Source organism: Meleagris gallopavo, chromosome 9, assembly GCF_000146605.3.
Source record: "Meleagris gallopavo isolate NT-WF06-2002-E0010 breed Aviagen turkey brand Nicholas breeding stock chromosome 9, Turkey_5.1, whole genome shotgun sequence".
Lineage (NCBI taxonomy): Eukaryota > Metazoa > Chordata > Aves > Galliformes > Phasianidae > Meleagris > Meleagris gallopavo.
The window spans coordinates 8,939,124-8,962,779 of record NC_015019.2 but is presented as its reverse complement, the minus strand read 5'-3'; the positions used below and the strand labels follow the sequence as shown (position 1 = coordinate 8,962,779).

At 39.3% G+C, this 23,656-nt stretch overlaps 1 protein-coding gene across 1 annotated transcript in view; it reads right to left on the bottom strand.

The window, feature by feature from the left end:
- Window positions 1-1,721: 1,721 nt before the first annotated feature.
- The window catches only part of HDX (highly divergent homeobox), a 32,983-nt gene continuing 11,048 nt past the window's right edge, over window positions 1,722-23,656 (bottom strand). Inside the window, 7 exon segments of the mRNA XM_003208370.4 lie at window positions 1,722-3,965; window positions 4,957-5,079; window positions 7,803-7,886; window positions 10,651-10,730; window positions 13,741-13,948; window positions 15,593-15,739; window positions 23,203-23,256. Coding sequence (XP_003208418.2) covers window positions 3,840-3,965; window positions 4,957-5,079; window positions 7,803-7,886; window positions 10,651-10,730; window positions 13,741-13,948; window positions 15,593-15,739; window positions 23,203-23,256 — 822 coding nt within the window. The 3' untranslated portion in view covers window positions 1,722-3,839.

The following is a 23,656-nucleotide window of genomic DNA, read 5'->3' as shown; positions in this document are numbered from 1 at the left end:
ACTGCAAAGTCCATGATCTGCCTGTCATTTTCAGACTTTTTATTGCCTTAGCAAAAAAGAAATACTTGGAAAGATTAAAGTGCAGTGTTGCTTCAAGAACTAAGTACTGAAGAAAATTGACACTTGTATAGTACATCTGTTCACGTACTTTTAAATCTGCCAAAATTTACCTATTAGAATATTTACTATTACTCACTCCTGCCAGATCTAAAGACTTGACAGAAGCATCATCTGCAGGGAAATGAAAAGAGGCATAGCTTCAGGAAACAGCTTTCTGAAGTATAAGCAAGCTTGCTAGCATCAAAGAATTTCAGTGCTCCCTAAGGAAGGAGAGCGTCCTGTTTCTAAGTGCCTGTTCTGAACTACCTTCTTCCACTTTGCTTTCTTCAGAATGACATACTTAATCATTCATATTCCTACAGATGCATTAGGAATAAAGAACACCTGCAAAGTCATCTTCCATGGACAAAGCAAATGAGAGCCTTAGCAGAAAGACGACGAGAACATCAATACATGGCACATCTGCTGTTGTCACTATCAGTGAGATAGTAAAGGAAGGCTTATTTCTTTCATCATGACACAACACAATATTAGCTTTCTCTGTCATGTACAGCCTATACAAATGTGTGTTCTGTGGTCATCCACTGATCAGAGGTGGTAAACACAAACCAAACCCTAAGCAAGTCCTGGGCCCAGACAGCTATCACCTATAATTTTCCATCTTCTAAAGCACCTTCAGAACAGAAATGAGTATCCTGGTGACTCTGTACTAGAATTTGATGCTTGTCAGCACAACTGCTAAGACAAAGTTGGCCAGGAAAATGGATGGCAACAATGCCAAACTCCCTTACACTGTTCTAAGGCCCAGTTAGATGTAGGATATCTGGATTTGGACATAATTTGAACAGAACATTTGTGTAGAAAGTTGTCTGTCAGGGACACAGGCAAAGAAAAAAAAAACCCTAAATCACAAAGCCATAAAGCATGCGTGCTGCTAGTCTGATCTGCAAGACTTAGATACGTACTGTGTGTAATTCTCAGGGATCGTTATGTTTTACGTTACAGAACCTCCGAGCAAGTGTGCAGCTTCCCAACCACTGTACTGCAAAACTATTCTTGCTACAATATTAAAAAACAAAAAAAAAGCAGTGGTAATATATCATTAAGATTTTTGTTTTACCTATGACAGGAAATATACACTGATACTGAAAAAAAACAAAACCTGAACAAGCAGCTGTATGGTATTATCCCTCATATTCCATTTTGTTATAGAGGAATATCATTTACACACCTTCTTTCTGAATTGCTGTAATATTGCCAAATGTTTCAGGGTATGAAAACAGGTCTACTGCACTATGTTTTGTCTTGTCACCATCCAGAAGAAGGGGACTAAAGAACAACATGCCCAGAGGCACAATGTGGGTGCTGACTGCAGCCAGAGTTCTAGCTGTACTTCCTTAACAGCAGTTCCAGTCCCTTCAGCAAAGGGACTTGCATAAGTGCTTGAATCTGACAGTAGTTCATTCAAAAGTAATTCCTTCAATTTGTTTGGCACATCAAATAAAAGCAAGACAGAGCAAATCTGAGACATTATCAATTAAAATTTTCTTGTAGAAAAGTGGATAATTTAACTGACTGTGAAATCAATTCTATCCTGCCCTTTGCATTAGAAATTCAAGCAAAAGCAGCAGGAAAATAGGGTCCAAATAGTGGTAAATAACTTTTTTTTTTTAATTTTAGCAAAGCTCACAGAGATTTCATTGTCAGTGGCACAAATTTCCTATCTAGAGAGAACAGTATCAGAGAGTATTGTTAACTCAGTACAGAAAACCCTTTATAAAAGATTTTTTTCCAGAGTGAGCAGAACTACAGTTGAACTCCTTCTTACATTTAAAGGCTAGTGCTGTGAACTTTGCTAACAAACCTAAAATACTTTTAAACCGGTGGTCAATTCATCAGGCACATGAAATAATGCTCCTCCTTTGAGTAAGGATATCAGCATTCACCTCCGAGCCAGGGTGTGATACTTCAGTGGAGGCAGTGAGCGTGTGAGCAACCCACAGCTTACACACTGCTTACACAGTGCCTTCTCTCTCTTTCTCACTCTTGGGATACTATTACTGAGTTAATATCTTAACTCAAGTGCAGGCCTAACAGCTTCCTTTTGTGGGGTTACTGTGTAAGAGGTTTTTTGAGGACTAAATACTAACTGAATTATATGGTAGTCAGAATTTCAGAACTGTGAAACCTTTCTTTTTAAACCTTTATGCAACTGGCACTTAACAATATTGTTAAAAGTCCCTCATGCCCAAGTACAACACAGAAAAAAAAGAATGGCAGAACAGAGCTCAGCACAGATCTTAAGAATACAAAATCTGCAGGAGTGATTAGGGAGGACCAGATGGAGAAAACCTGAAATCATTAGTGAGTTAATCCCAGTATTAAGAAAAAAACGCTCTGGGTCATCTCCTACATGCCACCACTCCTGAATTTTCTGAGCCTCACCTAGGACCTAGACTGAAATCAATGGGATTACTTACTGCACTGCATGAACAGGGGCTCACCAGACTGTATTATTACTCAGCGTAAAATTGAAAGACCGGGTTTTTTAACAACTGTGAAAGTAGGTTTTGAAAATGCTTGTTGAGGAACATACAGATTAGAAGATACAGAGCATTAATAACATGGGCACACACTTACAAACCCTATTAAATTCATCTGAATGTGTCTGCACATCCATTTATTCAGATGAGGAAAGGGATTCAATGCAACCAACAGCTGGGAAAGCAGAAACTCATTTCAGCCACTGCCTGCAATCAAGCTCACAGTTTAAAAATGGTAACTATGACATGGTAGTGCCAAAAAACTTGTCAGACAAGGCTACTTCAAAACCAGGTCACATGTAGAAAGTCTGTAATGCTCAATTCTAAACACTTAAATGCCTTCCAGGGCATAACAGATTTAAGAGAGCATCTTGATAAAAGGGAGTAAGGTTTGTTAAAAGTATATAAGTGGTACTTAAAACAATGAACAGAACTTCAGCACTACACCTCAACAAATAAAAAAGGATAACTACATTCATAGAATCATAAACCCACGTGTAAACCTGTCTAACCCATTGCTGTTGTGAGAGTACCAGAAAAAGTCACACAGTGCAGCTACAAGGATTCCCACGTGATCTCATGGGCGGATTGCTTACAGACAGATTCTGTACATCAACAGTTTAGTGATTATTTGAATTATTCAGTTAGCCTTTTAAAGTGTTTTCAACTGTTTTGGTCACAAAATGTTAACATTAAACAATCTGAAGTCATGTGATGAAACACACTTTAGTTTAATTTCAGATTTGCAAAGAGTTCAAGCACAACTCAAAAAAGCTCATTATTCTATTTGGATTCTCAATTTTTAGTTGTCCTACCTGAGTCAAAATGAGGAAAAAATTAAAACCAGGAATAGTGAGCAAGCAACTCTGAAAAACTGGCTGTTTGTGTAACAGGACATTTGTTTTCCACTCTTGGATCCCTGCTCAAAAAGTCTTTGCTACAGAGCAAGTCTTATTCTGGAAAGTCAGAAGTTATCCTAACAAGGCCAAACTGCTAAAAGTGAAACACTCCCTCACACAGTTCTTTCATTTAGCAAAAACAACACTCAAAATTTCTTGACATTGCAAACTGCAGCCACTATGCACTACAGGCATTCTTCAGGGAGGTCTACTTCACCTTGGGCTTTCCTTTTTGGGTTGAAGAACACTGTATAGCAAAATGCTGTTCTCTTGAAACCTACACATTATGTGAGGTTTCTTTCTGTCAATTAGAAATAATAAAAAAAATGAAGTAAAATCACAAACTGTCTGAGGCATTTTTCTCCGATAAAGACGACAAGCTGAATGAGGTATCATCAGGCTCTGGTGAAGTGTGATTGAAATCCATTTCTTCTAGTTCAGGAGGTAAGTCCGAGAGCAGTGCCTATAATTAAAAGAAGTATTACAATGCAGTATTAGGTTTATCTTTTGTATCAGCAATTAAATGTAATTTAAACACATTAAAAATCAAAAAGAATACAACAAAACAACAACACTTTGTCGAGCTTTTTGGTCAGTTTTCACATTGGATAGACTGAAAACAAACAGAACTCCCACAGATTGGTACTGATAGATATTGAGAAGAAAAACATTGACCAAGATGATGCAACTTACACCAACAGTCCCACAGGGTCTTTCAGTTATTCTGGAAGCAACTCAAAACATTCCTCCCCAGACTGGATGAGATCAAATGACCTATATCCATTTCTTTTATTTGGTCACTGAACATGCAAAAGCTTCACTATATCTACAGTTGTGCTACACAGACAATGTGCATTAGAAAGAACCAGATGCTGCACACAGGATCATTACAGTTACATTATTTACCTCTAAAGACTCGAGTTCACTTTTTTTAAAGCTTAGTTCTCATGGTTTTATGAAAAAATTTTGAAAAAACTAGAAGCCAAAATTTGTCAAGTTTTTTTCTTGCAAGTTATAGTTCCTATTTTTACACCTGAAAGACTGCAGACTCTAAAGGTGAAAGGAAAAAAGAGAGGCAACAAAATCTGTCCAAAAAAAACCCAGACACAAGACTTGATTTCCCAAGGAAATGCTATGCATTAAATGCAGTGCTGTAAAACTGAAGCCTGGCTTTTTTTCCTATGTCCACCTTGGACCTCACAACAGACAAATCCAACTTGCTCAGTGCTTTTGCACTGCTTGCCCTTTGGTGAAAGTAACACTTTTTAAATGTCATTGCTCATCTAAATTGTGAGATCTTTTATTTAACTTTCAACTTTTCTTTGCAAGATGTTCTGCACATTGCTGTCCCTAATCATTATTTGAGCTTCTGGGCTCTACAGAATAAAAATAAGGAGATGACAGAGCACAACACGATATGTACCCCCACTGTTAAAATCTACTTTGACACTCACCTGCTGCTGTTCCTTATCATCTGATTTAATAGCAAGTATCAAACTCCGTGTAAACGTCTGCAGTTCAAAATACTTCTGTTTGTGATTCTCCAACTCATTTTCAATGAATCTGACTTCTTCATTCTGAGGGGGAAAATTGCATACAGTTTTGCAAGCAATAAGTTGTACTGCATCACTTTAATACATACTGGTACTTCAAACTTTTTTTGTGTAAATAAATAAAACAGCATGTTGTGATCCCTGCCATAGTCAGTACTAAGTCAAAAAACTCTACAATTGCAGAATTCTTGAAGGTGGCACGTAGATGTTGGATACAAACAGGTTCCTGATGACCACCAGGAGCATTGCTCTAAACCTACAAACACGTGCCATCTGTTTTCTCATTTTCCTCCAAAAGAGGACTGGAATGGCCAAATAGGTTCCACACAGACAGGGCATTTCAAAATTCCTATCATTAAAGAATTAATGACTTAAGCCTAAGTACATAAACTTAAAGGAAGCACTTCCAGTTTAAAATAAAGAAAAATGGAGCCTAGGTCTCTTTCCAAGAGATGATCTTGAAAAGGCAGGTTGCTCCATGTCATGGGTCAGCAACTCAGTTCCATTACTACAGCAGGAGGTCTGACACTAAGGCCAGGGAAACTAACTTGAGAATTTGTCGAAGTTACCAACATTAAAACATAGCGTCCTTCCGACAGCCAAATTTGCCACGTGTTGCAGAGCAGAAGCTTATCAACCCCCCAGGATCTCTGAGGTTAATGAATAAATAAGAATGTATTTATAAGAATAGAGAAATATTAGTAATCTATACAGTGAATAAAGAGACATTTCATAGAGTCATAGAACTGTCAGAGTATGAAGGTTTTTCAAGCTTTGTATAAATGTATGTCACTGTACCTGCAAATCACTTCTGTAATACAGAAATAACACCTTGATTAAAATTTAGACTGATACGTACTTCAGTTCATTTCAAGTAGCTCTTCTCCCTTAAACTTACCAACTGATTGGTATGTAAGACCCAAACACTAAATCTATCTACTGATCAACTAAAATTAATCTTCTCTAGTTATTCACCCTTGGAAAGATCACGTAACCAAATTCGCAGTTCACTTTTAAGAAACAAAATCATTGTGCATTATTGCAAAAGATATATGCATAGTGGCACTAAATGCACACCCTGTGTAAGATATTAATGATAAAAATACCCATTAAAATTATTACTGTATAGAATTAATATTATACATGATACACACAAAGCAAGCATGTAGGTTCATAGAGACTTCATGGCAAGTGCTGCGTTTACCAGGGGATATCAGAGACAAGAAAATGGAAGATAACAATTTAATACAGACAACTCTGAGTAAATTCTAAGCTGAAGTTTTATGAAGATTGTTCCATGGCAAAACTGTGTTCTCACACACTGTACATCCTGTTGCACAAGACCTCACCTGTAATCCACAGTCTATCTTTCCTGTAAGCCTAAATCCCTGCTATAGAGTACATAACTGGCAGAAAGAAGGAGAAAAGGGAAAAACTTCCACTGAATGCCTTAAGAAGTACATGCAAATGTGTTATGGTAATCTAGACATGAGATTCTAGTATGAAGCCATTTTATATAGGTCTCATGTTCCAATAAAATAATTAAGAGTTTTTGGACAGAAGGTCAGATAATGTAGCAGAATTTTCCCTTTTGAAAATAAATGAAAGAGAGAATTTAAAAAAAAGAAAAAGTACCACCCTTATTAGGCAGCCACATGACTAATTAGGTTGGCAGCGGTGCACATAAAACATTCCTTGCTGGCTGGTTTTGATGGCAGCAAATAGTTACATAAGCAAACTTCTATTTGGGGGCTTACATAAGAAAATCAGCTTTATGTATTTCTTCTAGATGGAAACTTACAAGATGCTTATGTAGCAGTGGATTTTGGCCAGCCAAAGAAGGAATTCAGATTTATGCACAAAAGACATAGCCAGAAAGACTAATCACTAATGTCAAACAACAAAGCAACAAACAAGACTCTGTAGGGCATGCTGTCACAACAAGCCTTTCAGTTTGATGACAGGTGACATTATGAAAAGGTCATTCCCTATCCATATTCATTCTGTACTGCCCTTACCAGGAAAACACTGCTTGAGGGAGTAATTTTTGTTCCAAACAGATGATCTATTCATTATTTTGGTAACTGATTATCATTAGAAGAGCATACCTGTTTCTAACTAAAAAAAATTAGCTACTTACATAAAAATGCGCTCAGTACACAATGAAGAGCCGTGGCAACTTGTATGAGAGCTGTAACAAATATTACCTTTGCCATTTGGGAGAAGACAGCAGCTGTCAGATATCCAACTGATTTTCCTCCAACCCACAACTACCACTTACAGACAAGTTCTGTGCTACATTGTTAGAATGATTTATTTCTCAGTTCCTCCATTTTATTAGAAGAGTTCAGCTGTTACATCCCTTTCCAGAGCTGGCAGAGCTGCATTTTAAATCACGCTGTAGCACTCCAAAGAACAATTCTGGCACAGAACGATGAAGTTTTGTTTTAGATACTACGTAAATTTGTCTTGGGACACGTGGTGGGAGCTGCAGATGGCTACAGCTAGAGTAACACAGCTCCTCTGTAGAAGTGAAACTTTTCCTGCTTCCCTCTGCACTGAAATATGGGTAAACTTTAAGTGAGATGAGGAGATGTGACTGAAGGGATGACATGTGGCACCGTGACTTCCTGGTAAGAGCAGAGGAGTTCCAGGCTCTCACCTGCTTTGCTGAATTCCTCACAGACTTGTCAGAACGTTCTGTGAAGGACTATCCTGCTTAACATTTCATAGTCTGAATTACTCACCTTGTAATCCAAAAGAGAACTCATTTGATCCACTTCAGAATTACTTATCATATCGCTTTCTTCATCATCTATAATTTCTATTTTCTGAAACAGAAGTAAATGGTTCATCCCAAATATGCAAATGTGTACATCAGATAAACAATCCTATCTCAGAATGACATGATATTGGCAAGATAGGGTGAGGGAAAGAGGACCTGGTGCTTGCTTGTGAACAATTTGGAAGTGTGGAGCACCCATTAGATGGCAATCATGCACCTCAGCCACAGGATCCAGGAGGAAACCAAATTGAAACTATGCTCAAGAGCTGCTGCCGTGGTGACTCAGGCTGTTTACATGTCACCGTGCTTTTGGCATTAAATCTCACACGTCATCTCATTACAGCCTGCAAAAGCCTGCATTTTATTCCATAAGCTGCTCATTGAAGACTTCCTAGAGAGCAAAGATTATCGCAGTTTATTCCTCTGGAACAAAAAAGACATTACAGCAAGTGACAAGCAAGCCCAAACTGACCTACTTCTTGCCTAAGGAACTGAGGAGGTCCTTTGGCCTGCTTTGGTCATAGTGCAAGTCAAATGCTCTAAAATGCATATGAAGACAGCTCTAATTTCATACACATTGACGTTTTCCCCTTAAATCATAATAATTCCTGGATTTTTTTTATATTGAGTTTCATAAGACATCTAAAGTTAAATGTTTAAGGTCAACTTTAATGCTGCTTAAGACTTAGAAATACCATATAATCATATCACAAATTTTAACTACATTAACTTTCACGCAGTGTTTTTCTTCCCAACAGAAAGCCCACTTACATGAGAAAAAAAATCAACTCAAAACATAAATTCTGTACTTTTTCCTACAGAAATTACATATCTTTAGTAAACCTATGTTTTTTTTAATTCCCATCTAAATCAGATCTCAATCAGCTAGAATGATTTTGAATTAGACAGTGATAAGAGACTGACACTTCTACCCAAGAACTCAGGAGGATAACTCGATAAAACCAGAAATTTCTCTCTACTTTTGAGAGGGAAGCAGTGGTGAGATAAGAAGAGGATGTTTTGGCTGTATTGTTTGGTTGGTTTTACTATTTTTCACTATTTTGGCAGTTGAAAGCGTATAACAGAGACTGCATATGATAGGTCAAAGTGGTTTTATTCCACTATTTAGTACGCTCTGTGATACAGCGTAGGCAACAACTCACACTGACACAATAGATTCTAATGGTTAGTTCTCAAGCTGTTATATTAGAGGAAGCTTCTTCACTACAGCTTGTGTGTGTGCCTTCTTCCCTCCTCCTACAGAGCAGCCATTGGGAGCTTCCTCCCCCGTGAGCTACCCGTAAGGACTGGCTATCGCTCTCACTACCCCACAAGCATGTGTCACAGGAGGGAGGGGAAACCACATTTTCTGTCCCTCAGTGTCTGATAACCCAGCTGAAGTGATAGCACTTCAAGGGCTTAATGTCACAAAGATCTGCTGCTGCATCATACACTGAGCAACACTGTGATCTACAGATTTTGGGAGTTAGAAAAAATTATTTTTGAGGAAAAAATTTCTAAATAAATGTCAGTCATTCACTGACTTTCTTATAGTTATATATTTGAAGATAGCAGGGGAAGGCATAGATCCGAATTTCAAATAAGAAAAAGTGTTATGCAAAGTCTGAGTGCAACTGCAACAGCACACATTTTAAGAACTGCTACAGTGCTAACAAAACAGAGCATGAAAAAAAAAAGTCATATTTGCCTCCCCTCTTTCTCCCTTATGAAATTATACAATGCTAGAGTTTAGGTGGAGAACTGAGGCTCTTGGACATTCCCTTTGCAAACCTTTTACCTTTGTCATTTTATATTCTGCATCTCCATGGCAAACACATCAGCTTGAGTGATTATATCTAAGGTCACAGCAGGCTGCTATGGTAAACAGAAAGGAAAAAGGAGCTGCCTCTATTGAGACAAGCCGCAGAACATACAGCCTGGGATTTTTTTTTTATTCAAAAGCTGACCATATACTAACAAAAGAAATAAAAAAGAAATAAAATGTTCTCCTCTCTACATATACACACCTGTAGAGGAAAAAGAATCTCCTGTTCATCAGCCCATTTCAGCTTTTGTGTGATTAACATAAAAACAAATGTAAAATCAGAGCTGTAGCCTCTGGCTGCCATGGCTGTAACTAGGACCTGTTCATTCTCCAGATAACTTTTTAAGATAAAAATCACCCTACCACTTGGGGTCTTCTCTCTTCTTCCTCCTCTCCTTTCTTCTAATCTGAGAGAAGGCAGGCTAAACAAAGGGACATATTGCATTATTTGCCATGACCCCTCCCTCTGTCTTTCCTTCCTTGTCTCAATGCAATCAATTAAGAAAAGCAAGAACAACTGTGTTTGACTTAAAGTGAATGCAAGTGAGAAAACAATGATCATCTAAATAATGTCCTACTGAGATTAAGGGAATGGACTGATCTCACAGACTGAGGGCTAGGTACAAAGAGGAAGCACTAACAATACCTGACTTCCTTAAAGCTACCGAAATTTTTCAATTTTTTTCTAATTCTTACTGTTTTAATATAGTAGATACTAACAGAGCACTACCCAAACATTGCACCTTGCACTACAGGAAAAGACCACTGGACTGTTACAGTATGGAACAATGTCCAGTATTCAGTTTCTACTGAATGTCTCCTTTGGTACTTTTAATACAGTTTTTTTCAGCACTCAAACAATATGAAAAGACACTCCCAGAACTCAACTGAAGTTTTTACCTAGTGAAAAACATGGTGTCGGATAGCAACGTCAACATTAGACACTAAGGAAGACATATCAGAGGAAAAGGACAGGTGTACATACCACATTATCAGCAGATACTGGATTCCGCTCATCATCTTTCTGATGAATTTCTTCATTTTGAAGAGCTTCACTTGTTTCTTCTGCAAAAATAAATAAGTCTTTCAGATTTCATTCAAATTTTATGCTTAAGGAATATTAGTTGTCCCTATCACTAAATACGTCACATCTACTACATACAAAAAATGAAAATCATTATCAGAAGCTAAGCAAGACATTGTACCATAAGCATCTCAGGCCAAAGTCATGCCAATTGCTAGTTAAAAAGACAGAAAAAATATCAGTTACTCTCTTGCCACGTACCAAAACGTTCCTAGTTTTAGGTTCAGGTTGGAATATTCAAAGATGATGAAGTGTTTCACACGTCAGAGATGCCCAGAACTTTTTTTTAAGGAATTAATACATGAAAAATCCAGCATGCCCTGTAATTATAGGGTACATATCAGAATCCTCCTACTTGCAGGCACTGGCTACTTTTGAACAGAACAGTGATCAAGTAGATTATTTCCTTCTTGTATGGCAAACTGTTTATGTCTAATAGATATAGGCTTGGCCTGCTCTGTACAAGCGAAGTACATGTCTGAAAACAGAGCAAGTCTTATCCTTAGATCTCAGCCAAGATGATTCCATTAGCCCTGACTACTGCTAGAGAAAGATAAGATATTCTCATTCCTGTGATTAAATACGTTTCTCAGATTTACTTTAATTCTCCACATTTAATACAAAGACCTGAAGGAAGCAGTTTAGAGAAACAGCAAATAAGAAACAGAGCCAAGAATGCTCTGGTAAGAAACCTAAGTGAGGGCATTAACGGTGAGGCCAACGCTGATGGAAACACGTGGCATCACGTGCGTGCAGCCCAGCGCCTGCAGCACGAGAGAGGGGCAGAAGGGCAGCAGTGGGACAAGGTGTATCTCCTCCAAGACACAGAGCAGTAATAGGATTTAACAACAGGATTTAAATGGAGACTACCAACGCTCGCAAAGAAAGGGTAGTATCCAGGCCAGGCCATAGTGAGACAGTTATTGTTTTCTGCCAGTAAATTTCTCTAAACTGAACAAATGTTAAATTGATTTGAAACAACGCAAAATAATCTGCCACTGGCTGCACTTCAGAGGAAAATTGCTGCTAAAACAAAAGTGAGTGGTTCCAAACAGGAAAAGCATGAGGCGGGGAACGACCACCACCCACCTCGTGCTGCTCACAGGGACCCCAGCAGCCCAGAGCTCCCCTTGCTCTGCAGCCTGCAGCCACCACTTCCTCATTCCACCAGTGAATCCAACTCCCTGCAGCACTTTAAATCTTTAAATGTTCATTCTCAGCTAACGTAAACTGGCATAGTTCAGTGACCTCCACATTGCATTCATTTAACAAACTAACTTTAAAAAAGGCAAGGCATTAGGTGAATCATAGTGCTTAATTTTGGAGAGTATAGCCTTCTTTTTTCTTTTTTAATATTTACACGGTACTTTTTAAAAGCTAATGCCAACACTTGCACTCTAATTAGGCAATTTAAAATATCCTAAGAGTTATGGGGGTTTTTTTTTGGTTTGTTTTGTTGTTAATTAGGACTGAGAGTTATACTAAAACAATCACATCTGTGGTTGAGCAGCGTACATGATAGTCGGTGTGGCTATTTTCAGGAAGTTCCTAGTAATCTGAGCAGTGAAACCTACTGGCATCAACTGTAGAAGTCAGCAGAAACAAGTCTTGTGGTAGAATGAAAGAGAGACTCCTGGGTGCTATGCAAACCCCACAGATTTCTGGTACCTCCTTACACTTTGACTATACTCATCTACTCAAAGTCCTACACTGCTGCAAGAAAGCTTCATTCAATACACGCAGTGTTATTTTTCGCTTTAAACTGCAAAAAACTCAGATTCTTCCCCCATCACCACTTTCTTTCAAATAGATCTGACTAAATCAGTGCCTTCCACACCTCAGGCAAATCAAGGACTCTGATTCTGCATTTCACTTTCAGTCATTTGACCCATTTCTTAATCATCTTATTCTCTTTATAGTAGGTTATGACAAAGCTATCTCAAATTCATTCCCAGCAGTTCTCTATTTCTCTAGTTCTTTCCTTTAAATTGTTCAGACAAAATGACAAGATCAAGTCTGGCATATGAAACTGAAATACTGCATGCTTGATCAGACTTTCTTTCAGCTTAGACAACAAAAGTTTTATTGATCTCTTCTAATCAGAAGCACTGGGAGCAATTAGTCGAGGCTGCAAAGCTGGTGAAAGGAGCAGAGTGGTAATTCGTGCCCTTGGCCCAGAGCATGAGTGTACAGGAGGGGAAGGCAGAGGTTTGTCCCATGTGCTCAGATGGTTCTGTAAGGTGCAGTAAAAGGGAATTAAGTTCAAGACTCTTATCACTCCAAAGAATGGAATTCACTGTGAACAAACGTGCACCCTGTAGATGCAGTTCTAAGGCTTCCTGAACAGTCCCCAGTTACTGACTTTGATTCTTACTGCAGATCTGTATCTGCCTGTCAAAGCACATACACACACCTGAAGCAGCTTAATGGCACAAGTTCTGCCGCGCTCTGACACACTCTGAAGCTCTTTTAGTTCAAGACAGAGTTTGAGCTAATTCATTTTCTGAACTTATCATTTTGAGTTTATTGTGGAAACCGTAACTGCATAGTTCTGGTCACCTCAAAGCTAGCAGCTTCACACGCATCAGTGCTTGTTTAGCCAAGAAGTGTTGATGTGACCCTAACAGAATTGATGTTCAAGTTGGCTGAGCAGAACTGGTAAGTTACCAGAGAGCACTTGTAAAACTCAGCTTCCTGGGGAAAGGAGGCTGATCCACTTGTGCTGTCTGTTCATCTCTCAGTTGCACGAGCAAACTGTGAACTTGTTAATTAACTTCTGAGGAATCTCTCAGAAAAAGAATCTTACGATTGCAAGTTTCTGAAAACTTTGTGATAAAAACACAGGCAGCATTCGCAGAGAGGTAAGAGACCAAGCAGTACTGGTCTATAGAAAACAACACTCTTTCAGACATTCCTGAATGTGTACAACAAAGCATGCACACAGTACAAAATTAAAAACACATGCACAGTGGTAACTGCGTTTTCAAGTACCTTGTGAGCTTCCTTCAGACAAGCAGATTGATACTTCATCATTCCTATCATTATCATCCCCCACTTCAGTAGCAGTTTCCTCTCCTGGATTAAGTGCTGATTTAGAAACAAATTCAGATTGATCAGAGAAATCAGCAGGACCTCCTCTAGGGGGTGGGACCTCAATCCCCATTAAACGGTACTTCCGTCTTCGATTCCCAATCCATGTCTTGCAAGAGAAATAAACATGAATTATAGCAGAAACTGTAACAAAAGCAACAGACCCACAATCAAGTGAAATCTCACTATAGTAGTCAAATCTGTCAGTACAGAGGAACCTGGGGCACAGATCAGTCTGATACTGATGGTAACAGTAATAGTTACCAGAAGAAATTTTTGTTTGCTCATCCATTTGCGTGTGCACATACACTGCAGAGTTTTAAGAAGCTCATCTGAACCTGGTGCAGTGGTCCTGAAGACAAAAGTATTTCAAGAAGACACTATTAAAAGATGTGCACAAAACTTCATACTGCCAATCTCTGTATGCCAAGAAAGGAACAAAGGGAGACTAAGCAAGGGTGTCAGACTGCCTGTTATCCAGGAGACCATTTCTGCTGCTTTCAGTGGAAACAGCTTCACTTTTGAGAAAGTGAACTGAAGAGCTTGAAGACATTCTCTCTCCACAGAGAAAAGAACAATTCCTTTAAGCCTCCAAAAAAGTGCAACTTCATTTTTTCTTAATTCAGATTCACTCAGGAAAATAAGCAAGTAAATAGCCAAAGTAATGTTCACTATTGAAAACAATTTGGTACCATACAGATACACCAATCCAACAGAGATCTTCTTAAGAGTTTCAAATAAAGGCTCTTATCTCTTCTGTTTTGGTAGCATTTCATCTTTTAAGTACAATCATTTTATGTTTCATTAAATAAAAAGTTGTCATGCCTTTTCCTTGTATTTTTCATACACTTTTCAAGAGTTTGATTGCTGTCATCCTCTTTTCCTTTGACGTCAGGTTTTAAGAGAGAGATGGAAAAAGAGCAGTCTGAAGGCTGAAAGGAGCAGTCACAATTGTCATGCCCATTAAGATGGGAAAGGACAGCTCTAATCATATTTTTGTGCTGACTGCAAAGACAGTCAGACTATTTTCTGAAGAATGGAAGCACTGAGTGAAGAAGAGACCTGTGGTTTTAGAGTGATGATACATCTGGTAATTGTATTTACAGTGGCAACTATATTCAGATGTTTTACCAAACTTCCCCACCTCAGGAACAGACGATGCAGAATGACTCTCAGCAAACAGGGTATCTACACTAAGAATGTACTTCCTAAAGCAATCCTTCCTCAAACGCATGGACTATCAAACTGAAAGGACCCAGAATTCTTTACAGTACCCCTTGCCCTCTATCACATCTCAATCCAGCTTCAATGCAGCCTTGGAAAATAAATTTTATTTTTGAATGTTTTCTTCTGTATGTTTAAAATTACTTTTTCCTATCAATATTGAAAAATACTTTCCCTGTATCTCTAGAATGTCTTTTTTGCATCTTAATCACAATATAAATGATAATACTTCTCATTCATCTAAGATATCCCTAAAAACATGCAGGGCTTATTCAAAACCTCACTCAAATCTAAACAGAATGTCAAACTGTTTGGAGTGCTACTCCTACTCCTGATCAATAAGACTCTTACCTGAGGGCTTTTTTCTATATATAGACTACAGAAAGAGCAAGAGAACGCTTCCTAACATGGTCATTCATTATGTAATATGTGAAATCTATTTCAAGCTTCCTCATGAAATTTTTAAAAGCTTTCATCTGTCCTATTTTTGCTTCTGCTACAAGATAGGGGAAGGCTTTGGATTTCTTACCCGCACTATTTCACAGTCAACATTTAATTCTGCAGCAACAGCTTCGATTTTCTCTCTGCAGACTGAGCCCAGGCTGGTCATGCCATTGTCCCAGTATTTCTTTAGGGTCGCTAAGTCTCGGTCACTAAATTGGGTGCGGTCCTGTAACTGTAAGATAAAAGAAAATAGAATACTGTTAGATTAAAAATCCTTATCCTGTTCATTGAATTTCCAGAGGTCTTGCATACAGTAGGATGTATGTTACACTGCCTCTGTGGCTTTTCTTCTAACTCACCTTAAGAATTTTTTTTTAAGTTCAGTTACTTATCCAGGCCAGTACAGCGTTCCCTGGGATTTGCTTGAAAGGCAGTGGCAGTGCTAAAGTGAGTTTAAAGCACTTTAGCTTTGTTCCAAACTCCACCTGATTTTTAAATTTGTTTTATCTTACTCTAAAAGACCTTACTGAAAATAACTTTTTCCACTTGTGCTGTTTACTCTCTCCACCCAATTTATGGAAATTATTCCTTAAGGCTTTTCAAGTTTCTCACCCTCCCCCACCTAAAGTTCTTTTATCTTACTGCAAACTACAATACATGCATAATTCAAAGGATTCTGAGTTCCTAAAGGGAATACTTTAATGTTTATTTGTTGAGCTTTAGAGTTTAAACTGCTTCTACAGTTTATTTGCAAGTTCTCTAACTCCGTGTATATTTATCAAAATAGGTGATAGTAGATTACTGATAATAAGCAGTGAAACTGAGAAACAAAGCCTACACTTCCTGCTAATTCTTCCTACCATTTTTATGGGCTTCAGGCTGCCAATAGGACCTTAAAGCTTTATCAATAACTTTTAGCCCAGAATTTTAACTAACATTTCCGGTTTCTTTCTATCAGCCCATGTTTGTCATCTCTCCAGTGATTAGGAGCATACAAACCCGACTATAAAGTGCATTAGTAAGTAGTCATCGCACGTGCCAAATTTGTCATCATTTCCACAGCTGAATTTTGAGAGAAAGAATCATGGTCTTACACCTGAAATCCAGGTTTGCCCATTTGAAAACTGTTTGAAGTTAGAATGAAATAAGTGCATTAAAACGCAGAATGCTGGAAACGCCTGAGCCTCCTTAATGCACTGGTAAAAAGGATGTCAAAGCGTGGCTGCGGCTTCACCCAGCCAAGTACAGAACACCAGAAGCTGTTCCCATCTTGCCATCCAGCCTCTGACACGCCAGGCAGGAGCCCAGCAGCAGCCGGAGCTGCGGCCATCCTGAGCCCAGTGCCTGAGCCCAGCAGTGCTCAGGTGCACTCCCAGATGGCTGCTGCAGCCTGCCTTCAGCTGGGAGACCACTTGGAGCACCTCAGCGCTGCTCTAGAGCAGTAAGTGGACTTCACCTGGAAAGCACACTGCTGAACTGAACTAAACCCCTCATGCGCACTCCTAAGCAGATGCTGGTTATCCTGAGCTGACCTACACTCTGACTACTTACAAGCTACCTTTCAAGGATGACGTGATCATTTCCCAAATCACTGTGACAATATCTCAGAGTGGTTGGCAAAGCAGACTGCAGCTTCTAAAAAGGGCTGCATGAATTCTCTCGTTCTGCATGGAACGGTCAGGGAGAGGCAGCCTAGCACTGAGAAAAGGGAAGGTAGGAAGGAATGTGATAGCAATGCTCACTACGAAAGGAGAAACAAGTCACTCTGGCCTCCCCCACTCTCTGTCATGGGCTGGCAGCTTAAGGCAACTTTATCTTCTGAAGCATATGAGTGTTTATTAAAAAAGTAAAAAGAATTTCTTCCTAACATCTAACCTAAATTTCCCCTCTTTTAAAAGTTGCTCAGCTTTTGCACACTAAGTACACGGATTTCATTTTTCCATGCTTGGGAATAAGATGACAACATGTATTTTTGCTTTTTGGTTGCTCTTGCAGCTGCTGTCACATCAGGTACTTTACCCTTCCTCTTTCTGCTGAAGGATTCGTGCAGCAGCGCATGAATCACACTGATACCGATCGCAGGTCAGACAAGGGAATGGAGAACAAGCTTTTCCAGTCAACTGATATGAAAGAAAAAAACAAAACTCTACAACACACACTGCATGAGAGAGTCCAGAAAGCAGAAACAAGACAGAGAGGGAAGAAGTTCAAGTAAATAGATGATGGTATTCTTTAGAAACACATGAAGTAGGAAACAGCAGCTATAATTATATAATCATAGAATTGAGTGGGAATGGATGGACCGTTAAAGGCCGTGTAATCCAACTCCCCTGCAATGAGCAGGGACACCAACATCGCCATCAGGGAGCTGAGAGCCTAGTCCAGCCTGACAGGCCTGAGTATCTCCAAGGGAGGATTGAGACTTGAAATCTTACCAGTGCCCACTAAAGAAAGATATTTGGCATCTGGGGGCTCAGATTGACCAACAGGTCACTGTGGATAGCAGGTTCCTGCATATTAAACGAACTGCAGAAGCTGCCTGCACACACGTTTGCTCCCGCCGACATGAGCTGCACTACACTGCATCAGGGAGCACAAAGGAAGATTCTGTCCTTTACTTACACTGCTCTCACTGCTGGGATCCACCTCAGCCCATAGGCTTACTAAACGTACATAACACCTAAGCTTGTTCAAAACTCAGATTTGGACTGGTTGCTTTCTGTAAGTGACAGTGCAGTGTCTTTGCATGGATTTCTTACAGAAACCACATTCAGTTACGTTATCATCCCCTTGACAAATACTGTAAGTTTGACTCCTGCATTATATCCTACTCAAAAATTACTTAACACTCTCACAAAAGCTGGTGTCTTTTGTGAGGAAATAAAGGGCAGAACTCCTATATTGAACTTGCATCTACACTTCCATCTTCCATTTAGTTAATAACCTCCTCTTATTTAGTATCATCAGAGAAACTGGGGAAACAAAGAAGAAAATGTACAGAAAACTAGAAATACCACAGCACTGACGGTGATGCACCAGTTACCACGAGGAGGGGAAAAAATTAATAAAACAAAAAAGATAACACTGAAAAGCTTCATCTTTAGGATAACACTTCTTATAACTGAAGACAAGTCAATAATTCAGTTTGTATTTTTTACTTCATTATTACAAACACTGAATACAATTCTCATGTCCTTCCTTCAAACTCCCTACTTGCTGATTTGAGGCCCAACTTTATCCTTGAGAGCATTAACTGTCTGTGGAATACTTTACGTTTATCAGTTCTGTTGTCCCTACTTTGAAAAGCAGAGAGAGGCTTCTTCCAGCAGAAAATAGCCCATCAACTCACAATGAAAAGCAATCCTTGTGAGCAAATTGAATCAGCAGTTCTGCCAAGCTCAGGGTTAAACCCTGCTTATCCCCTGACCTCTCAAGTGTAATAACAACACTCTTATAAGAGATGACCCAGTTTATTATAGGGATCCCTGGCACTTGGCCAAGCCCCTCATTATACCCACTGTCTGCAATATTTGCGATGCAAACCTAGGCTCTGTAATTGGTACAAATAATTACATTTCAGTGCATGTCCTTAGCCCGTTGTTTATTAGCACCTGCCTTTTTTCAGATCAGTTCTTATGTGTCAACTGAAAATGTCCAGACTAGGCATATTTTAAAGGCATATTCTGAAGTGAAAGCACTAGAGCTTTAATATAAATATGATGACTGTTGCATTTATAATGCAGCTGAACACTATATGTTGCTCCACACGAAAAGTTACATTTGAATTCCACTGAAGTCATCATAGAGAAGTAAGCAGGCCAGTTCTGATGCTTTGTGATTGTGTTCTAAGACCACAGTTACTTCTAGCAAATGAACCTCTTGCAACACATACTAGTCACTACCACAGAGTGTCTTGCTCAGTCACGCACCCTAGCAAACGTTGCAATTTCTTCTCCAATGACCAACACTGCATCTCTTTATAGAAATGACAGGCTAGTCTTCAGCCACCCACAACTCAAGAGTATAGAATTTCCTTTACTGTCACTAAAAAACCTTTAAAATTTTGAACTGACTTTTCCCTTAGCACTATCAGCAGAAATACCAGTCAGAGTATCCCTGAAGAGCCTGTTGTCTGTGGGCTGGTGCCCTGTGTGCACTTCTACCCAACCTAGTAGGACTCCGAGGATACACATTTCTCCCTGAGGAATTAAAAATAAATAAGGATGCAGCTGGTGGCCATAATTACCAAAATGATTTGGAGAGTTGGCTTCTGGACACAAATTTTCCCCATCTGAAATTTCCTTTGTCAGCACATGAGCAGATCAGTACCTATCACAAGACACTTCTAATCTTAAGACAAAGAAACATACCAGAAAGCCCCCAGCAAAATGGCTAGAAGTGAGGTGTTAGAACTGTTACTACCAAGTCTCATTCATAGAGCAGAAGATACAGAGAAGAATGCAATCTGCTAGCCTTCAGACAGACACGTGCTTGGATATGGACTACAAACCATTACAGCTCTTGTACCACTAGTACGCAACCTCAGATATCTGGAAGAGACTTTTTGCACCTTGTTCCACTATTTCAGTAAGCCTGATGCTTGCTCCGAGGGAGCCAGGACTAATAAATATTTCAATATTGGCATACAGTTTTAAAATAAAAAGGCTTAACTGAAGTGCACTTGGTTTTATCCCCTGCGGGTTCCCACTTTACTTTAAAAGCCACCCAGAGATACAGTTTTCGTCAGTGCACATAAGCTTACTGTGGCTGTAGTTTTCATGCGGTTTTTAGATCACATCCCAACAAGGAACTTTCTTCAGCAGTTGTACTGATGTACCCACACCATCAGTGTCCTCCACACACACCAGCTGCCAATGCCCTGTTCCCCCAGATCAGCTGGTGGCAGGACTCAGAGCATGGAGCTGGATCTGGTCCTTTACCTGATCCAAAGTGTGTGACTGTGCTCCTGTGACAGACAGAACTCTGAGCAGAACATTTTAATGCCAGTGTCTCTAGAATTTTATTGAAATTGGCTGTAATAGCCCAGTGATCTAAAATCAAAATGCAAACGTTCAGGACAGAAGCCCTCCACTTCACAGTACAGAACTCCATGTTTTTCGAAAGACATTCACATGAATAACAGAGTGATAGTTCTACACTAATATTCACTAACAGTCAGGATCATCTTTCTAGAGCATAGCTGAGCAGATCAGCAAGAGTTTCTGTAGAACTGTACAATTATTTGACTCGATGCAGCTGAAGGACAAGGAGAGGAAAACAAATTACAAGGCAGAAGATTAAAACAAATTCTGAGCATCTAAAACACAATCTTCTCTATTTTAAACAAAATACAGATCAGCCTTTTTGCTGCTTGAATGGTAGTAATTACCATAATCACAGTTCTACAACTCCATGCATTCTATTTCTGTTTTCTCATCTTCTTTCTTCAGAGGAATTTCACATTTGAAACTGAAGTTTCCTAAGAAGTAGGAGATTTTCCTCTCTTTTATTTCCTTACACCTGTGTACATGGATCAATTTTGGAGTGCCAATCCCACACCTGGCCATTACCATTTTCCTGGCCACCTATAAAAAAATAAAACTTCTGAATACCAGCCCTCAAGCCACCCAGTTCTTCGATTGCTTATCCAACTCACTCTACACAGATTCATCTATGGAGAAGTCCAACATCCCAATTTAAATCAGATAAGGGTAAATATTGCCATCAGAAGTAATTTATCTGGAATGACTGACAGAAAGGCGAATGCTTTCTGCCCTGCACAGCAAAGGAGAAGCTCCGCTTATGGTTCACTCTGTGCTGTGAAGATGGCTGCCTTGGAAGTGTACCCACTGCCTTCTCAGTCATAACATAACCTCCCTGAAGAAGCATCTACTGCAATTCATCTACTGCAATTGCTTACACCTGCATTTTCCAGTTAGGTTCATCCCCAGATGGCAGTGCAGCCTTCATAGAGCAAAAAGAGGGGGAAATAAATAAATCAATCAGTCTTGCATCCTGGTTGAAAAGGAATGGGAGAAATAAAGAGAAAAAGAAACATTCATTTACATAGGGAATTCAGAGCAAAAATGGATTGGAAAAAAATAGTTTACATTGTTAAGTAGGTGATTGAAATTACAGTTTATGGAGAGAGGCAATGCTTAAGCAGCAGCTGATGTTAATGGAAAAGCCTTCCCTTAAGTGGTCCAAATACCTAAGGCTGGAGAAATGAGAAGTTGCAGTGCTTACCTCCAAAATAAGAGTGGGAGTATGGTGTGCTGTGGGGAAAGACTGCTATACTTGAAATGCCAGAAGGAAGTGGATCCACCAACCCCTCCCCAGGAGACTCTACCCCTGGAGAGATCTCACTTGCAAACAGTGAGCAGACTGGCACAGTAACTTCCCCTGCTACAGAAGGAATCAGTCAGCAAATCTGTAGCTCATTAGGAGATAAAATGTCCCAAATATCTGCAAGAAAAGATGTCAGCTGCTCACTGAGCTGCTCATGTGCCTGCCCAAGCTTCAAGAAATTCCACACCCACGTTTTCTCTCACCCATCCCTATCATACACACACTATATACACTGAAGCCTAAGTGGCAAGCTAATTGCCCAAAGTCCATGCAAATGTTTTGTGTCTCATTAGTTTGTACATACAGAAAAGAAGAAATTGATAGGAAAAAATGTAACATTCATCATTATTATCATATTATATTATATATCATTAGCTCAATCATTATTCCCTACTGAAAAACATCTTAAGTCTGTCTGATATGAACATAAAGTGTCACAAAGTCTGAATGATAGCAAAGAACAGGTAAGTATTTTCAGAAACAAATTCCATGTTTAGAATCATTCCTAAATTATAATTTTACTGACTGTCAAAAGTTGAAGATGTCCTGCCTAAACATTATCCACTGATATTAAACTGAGGACACAAGAGGAGATTTAGTGTTACTCCCAATAACCTTGCAGTTGAGGGCTCTGCACTGGACCAGGACAGAATCTGCCACACGTGGCTGCAATCAACATCAGTAACTGCCTTCGTGCACCAGTGCTACTCATACCACACAGAGATGGAAAGCATACAGGAAGGGGCACTTTGGCACTATGGTATCATAATGAAATAAGAGTGGCAGTGTAAAAACTCACAGGTAGTTCTTGCTGCCCCACACCCTCATTGCTCCCAGCCACGCAATCCTGCTGCCTACTTAGAGCTAGTGCTCATCTGATCCCAAGTATATTCAGCTCACTAAAACCTGGAAAAATACAAACTCAGCAGAAAGAAACTCAGTGGAAGAGAGATGTATCTGACAGGTCAGATGCTTAATTTGGATTACCTTGCAAATAGATACCAGCACCAGTGTTATGGCTGGGGTGGCAGTGTACAGGGAGCGTGGGTGGAATAAAATTCCTCCTTTTCAACCGTGAAGAGTTGTGACATCACCTCAACCAGCTACTGAGACTGTACTCGAGGGCACTGACTGCCTGCTTGATGTTTGAAAAGGTCATTAAATGATAGTAGGATGGTGCCTTCCAGAAAAAGGCTACAATCTCAAGAAAACTTGTACAGGGAAGAAAAAAAAAAAAAAAAAGATGGAATGTACAACAACAGGACTTGATATTTCCAAGAATACATTTAGATAAACTTCTCATTCCTGTACTTGATGTATTAGATCCTTGAATGGAAATATACTTACTGCTCTTTTTCTGGAACAACCTGTAATCCAAGGCACAGTAAGGTTTCCTGAAATCTGTAGAGAAGAAGGGGAAAACAGAACAGAAAACAACAGCAGCTTAGGTTGCTATGATAACAAAGTGAGCAACTTTCAGAAGACTTCAATACTGTGCATTTGGTTCTGATAACAACATTTAAGATAAACTGAGATTTAGAAGCAGAACAAAGCCACACTTAGCATTACTGTTACAGGATAAAAATAGAACTGCTTCTTCACATGAGCGTGACAACACAATGGCAATTCAGATACTAATGAACTTCTGCTATCTCAAAACTTACAGTTCAGAATACAAGTTTGCATCTCACAACTGCACAAAGCTTGGAAGATTAAGCAGACTAGAGTTAGTTACAGGCCTGATGTTTAACAGAACTGTTCTATTTATCAATTATGTCAGTTAAACTTTCAGAATAAAAAA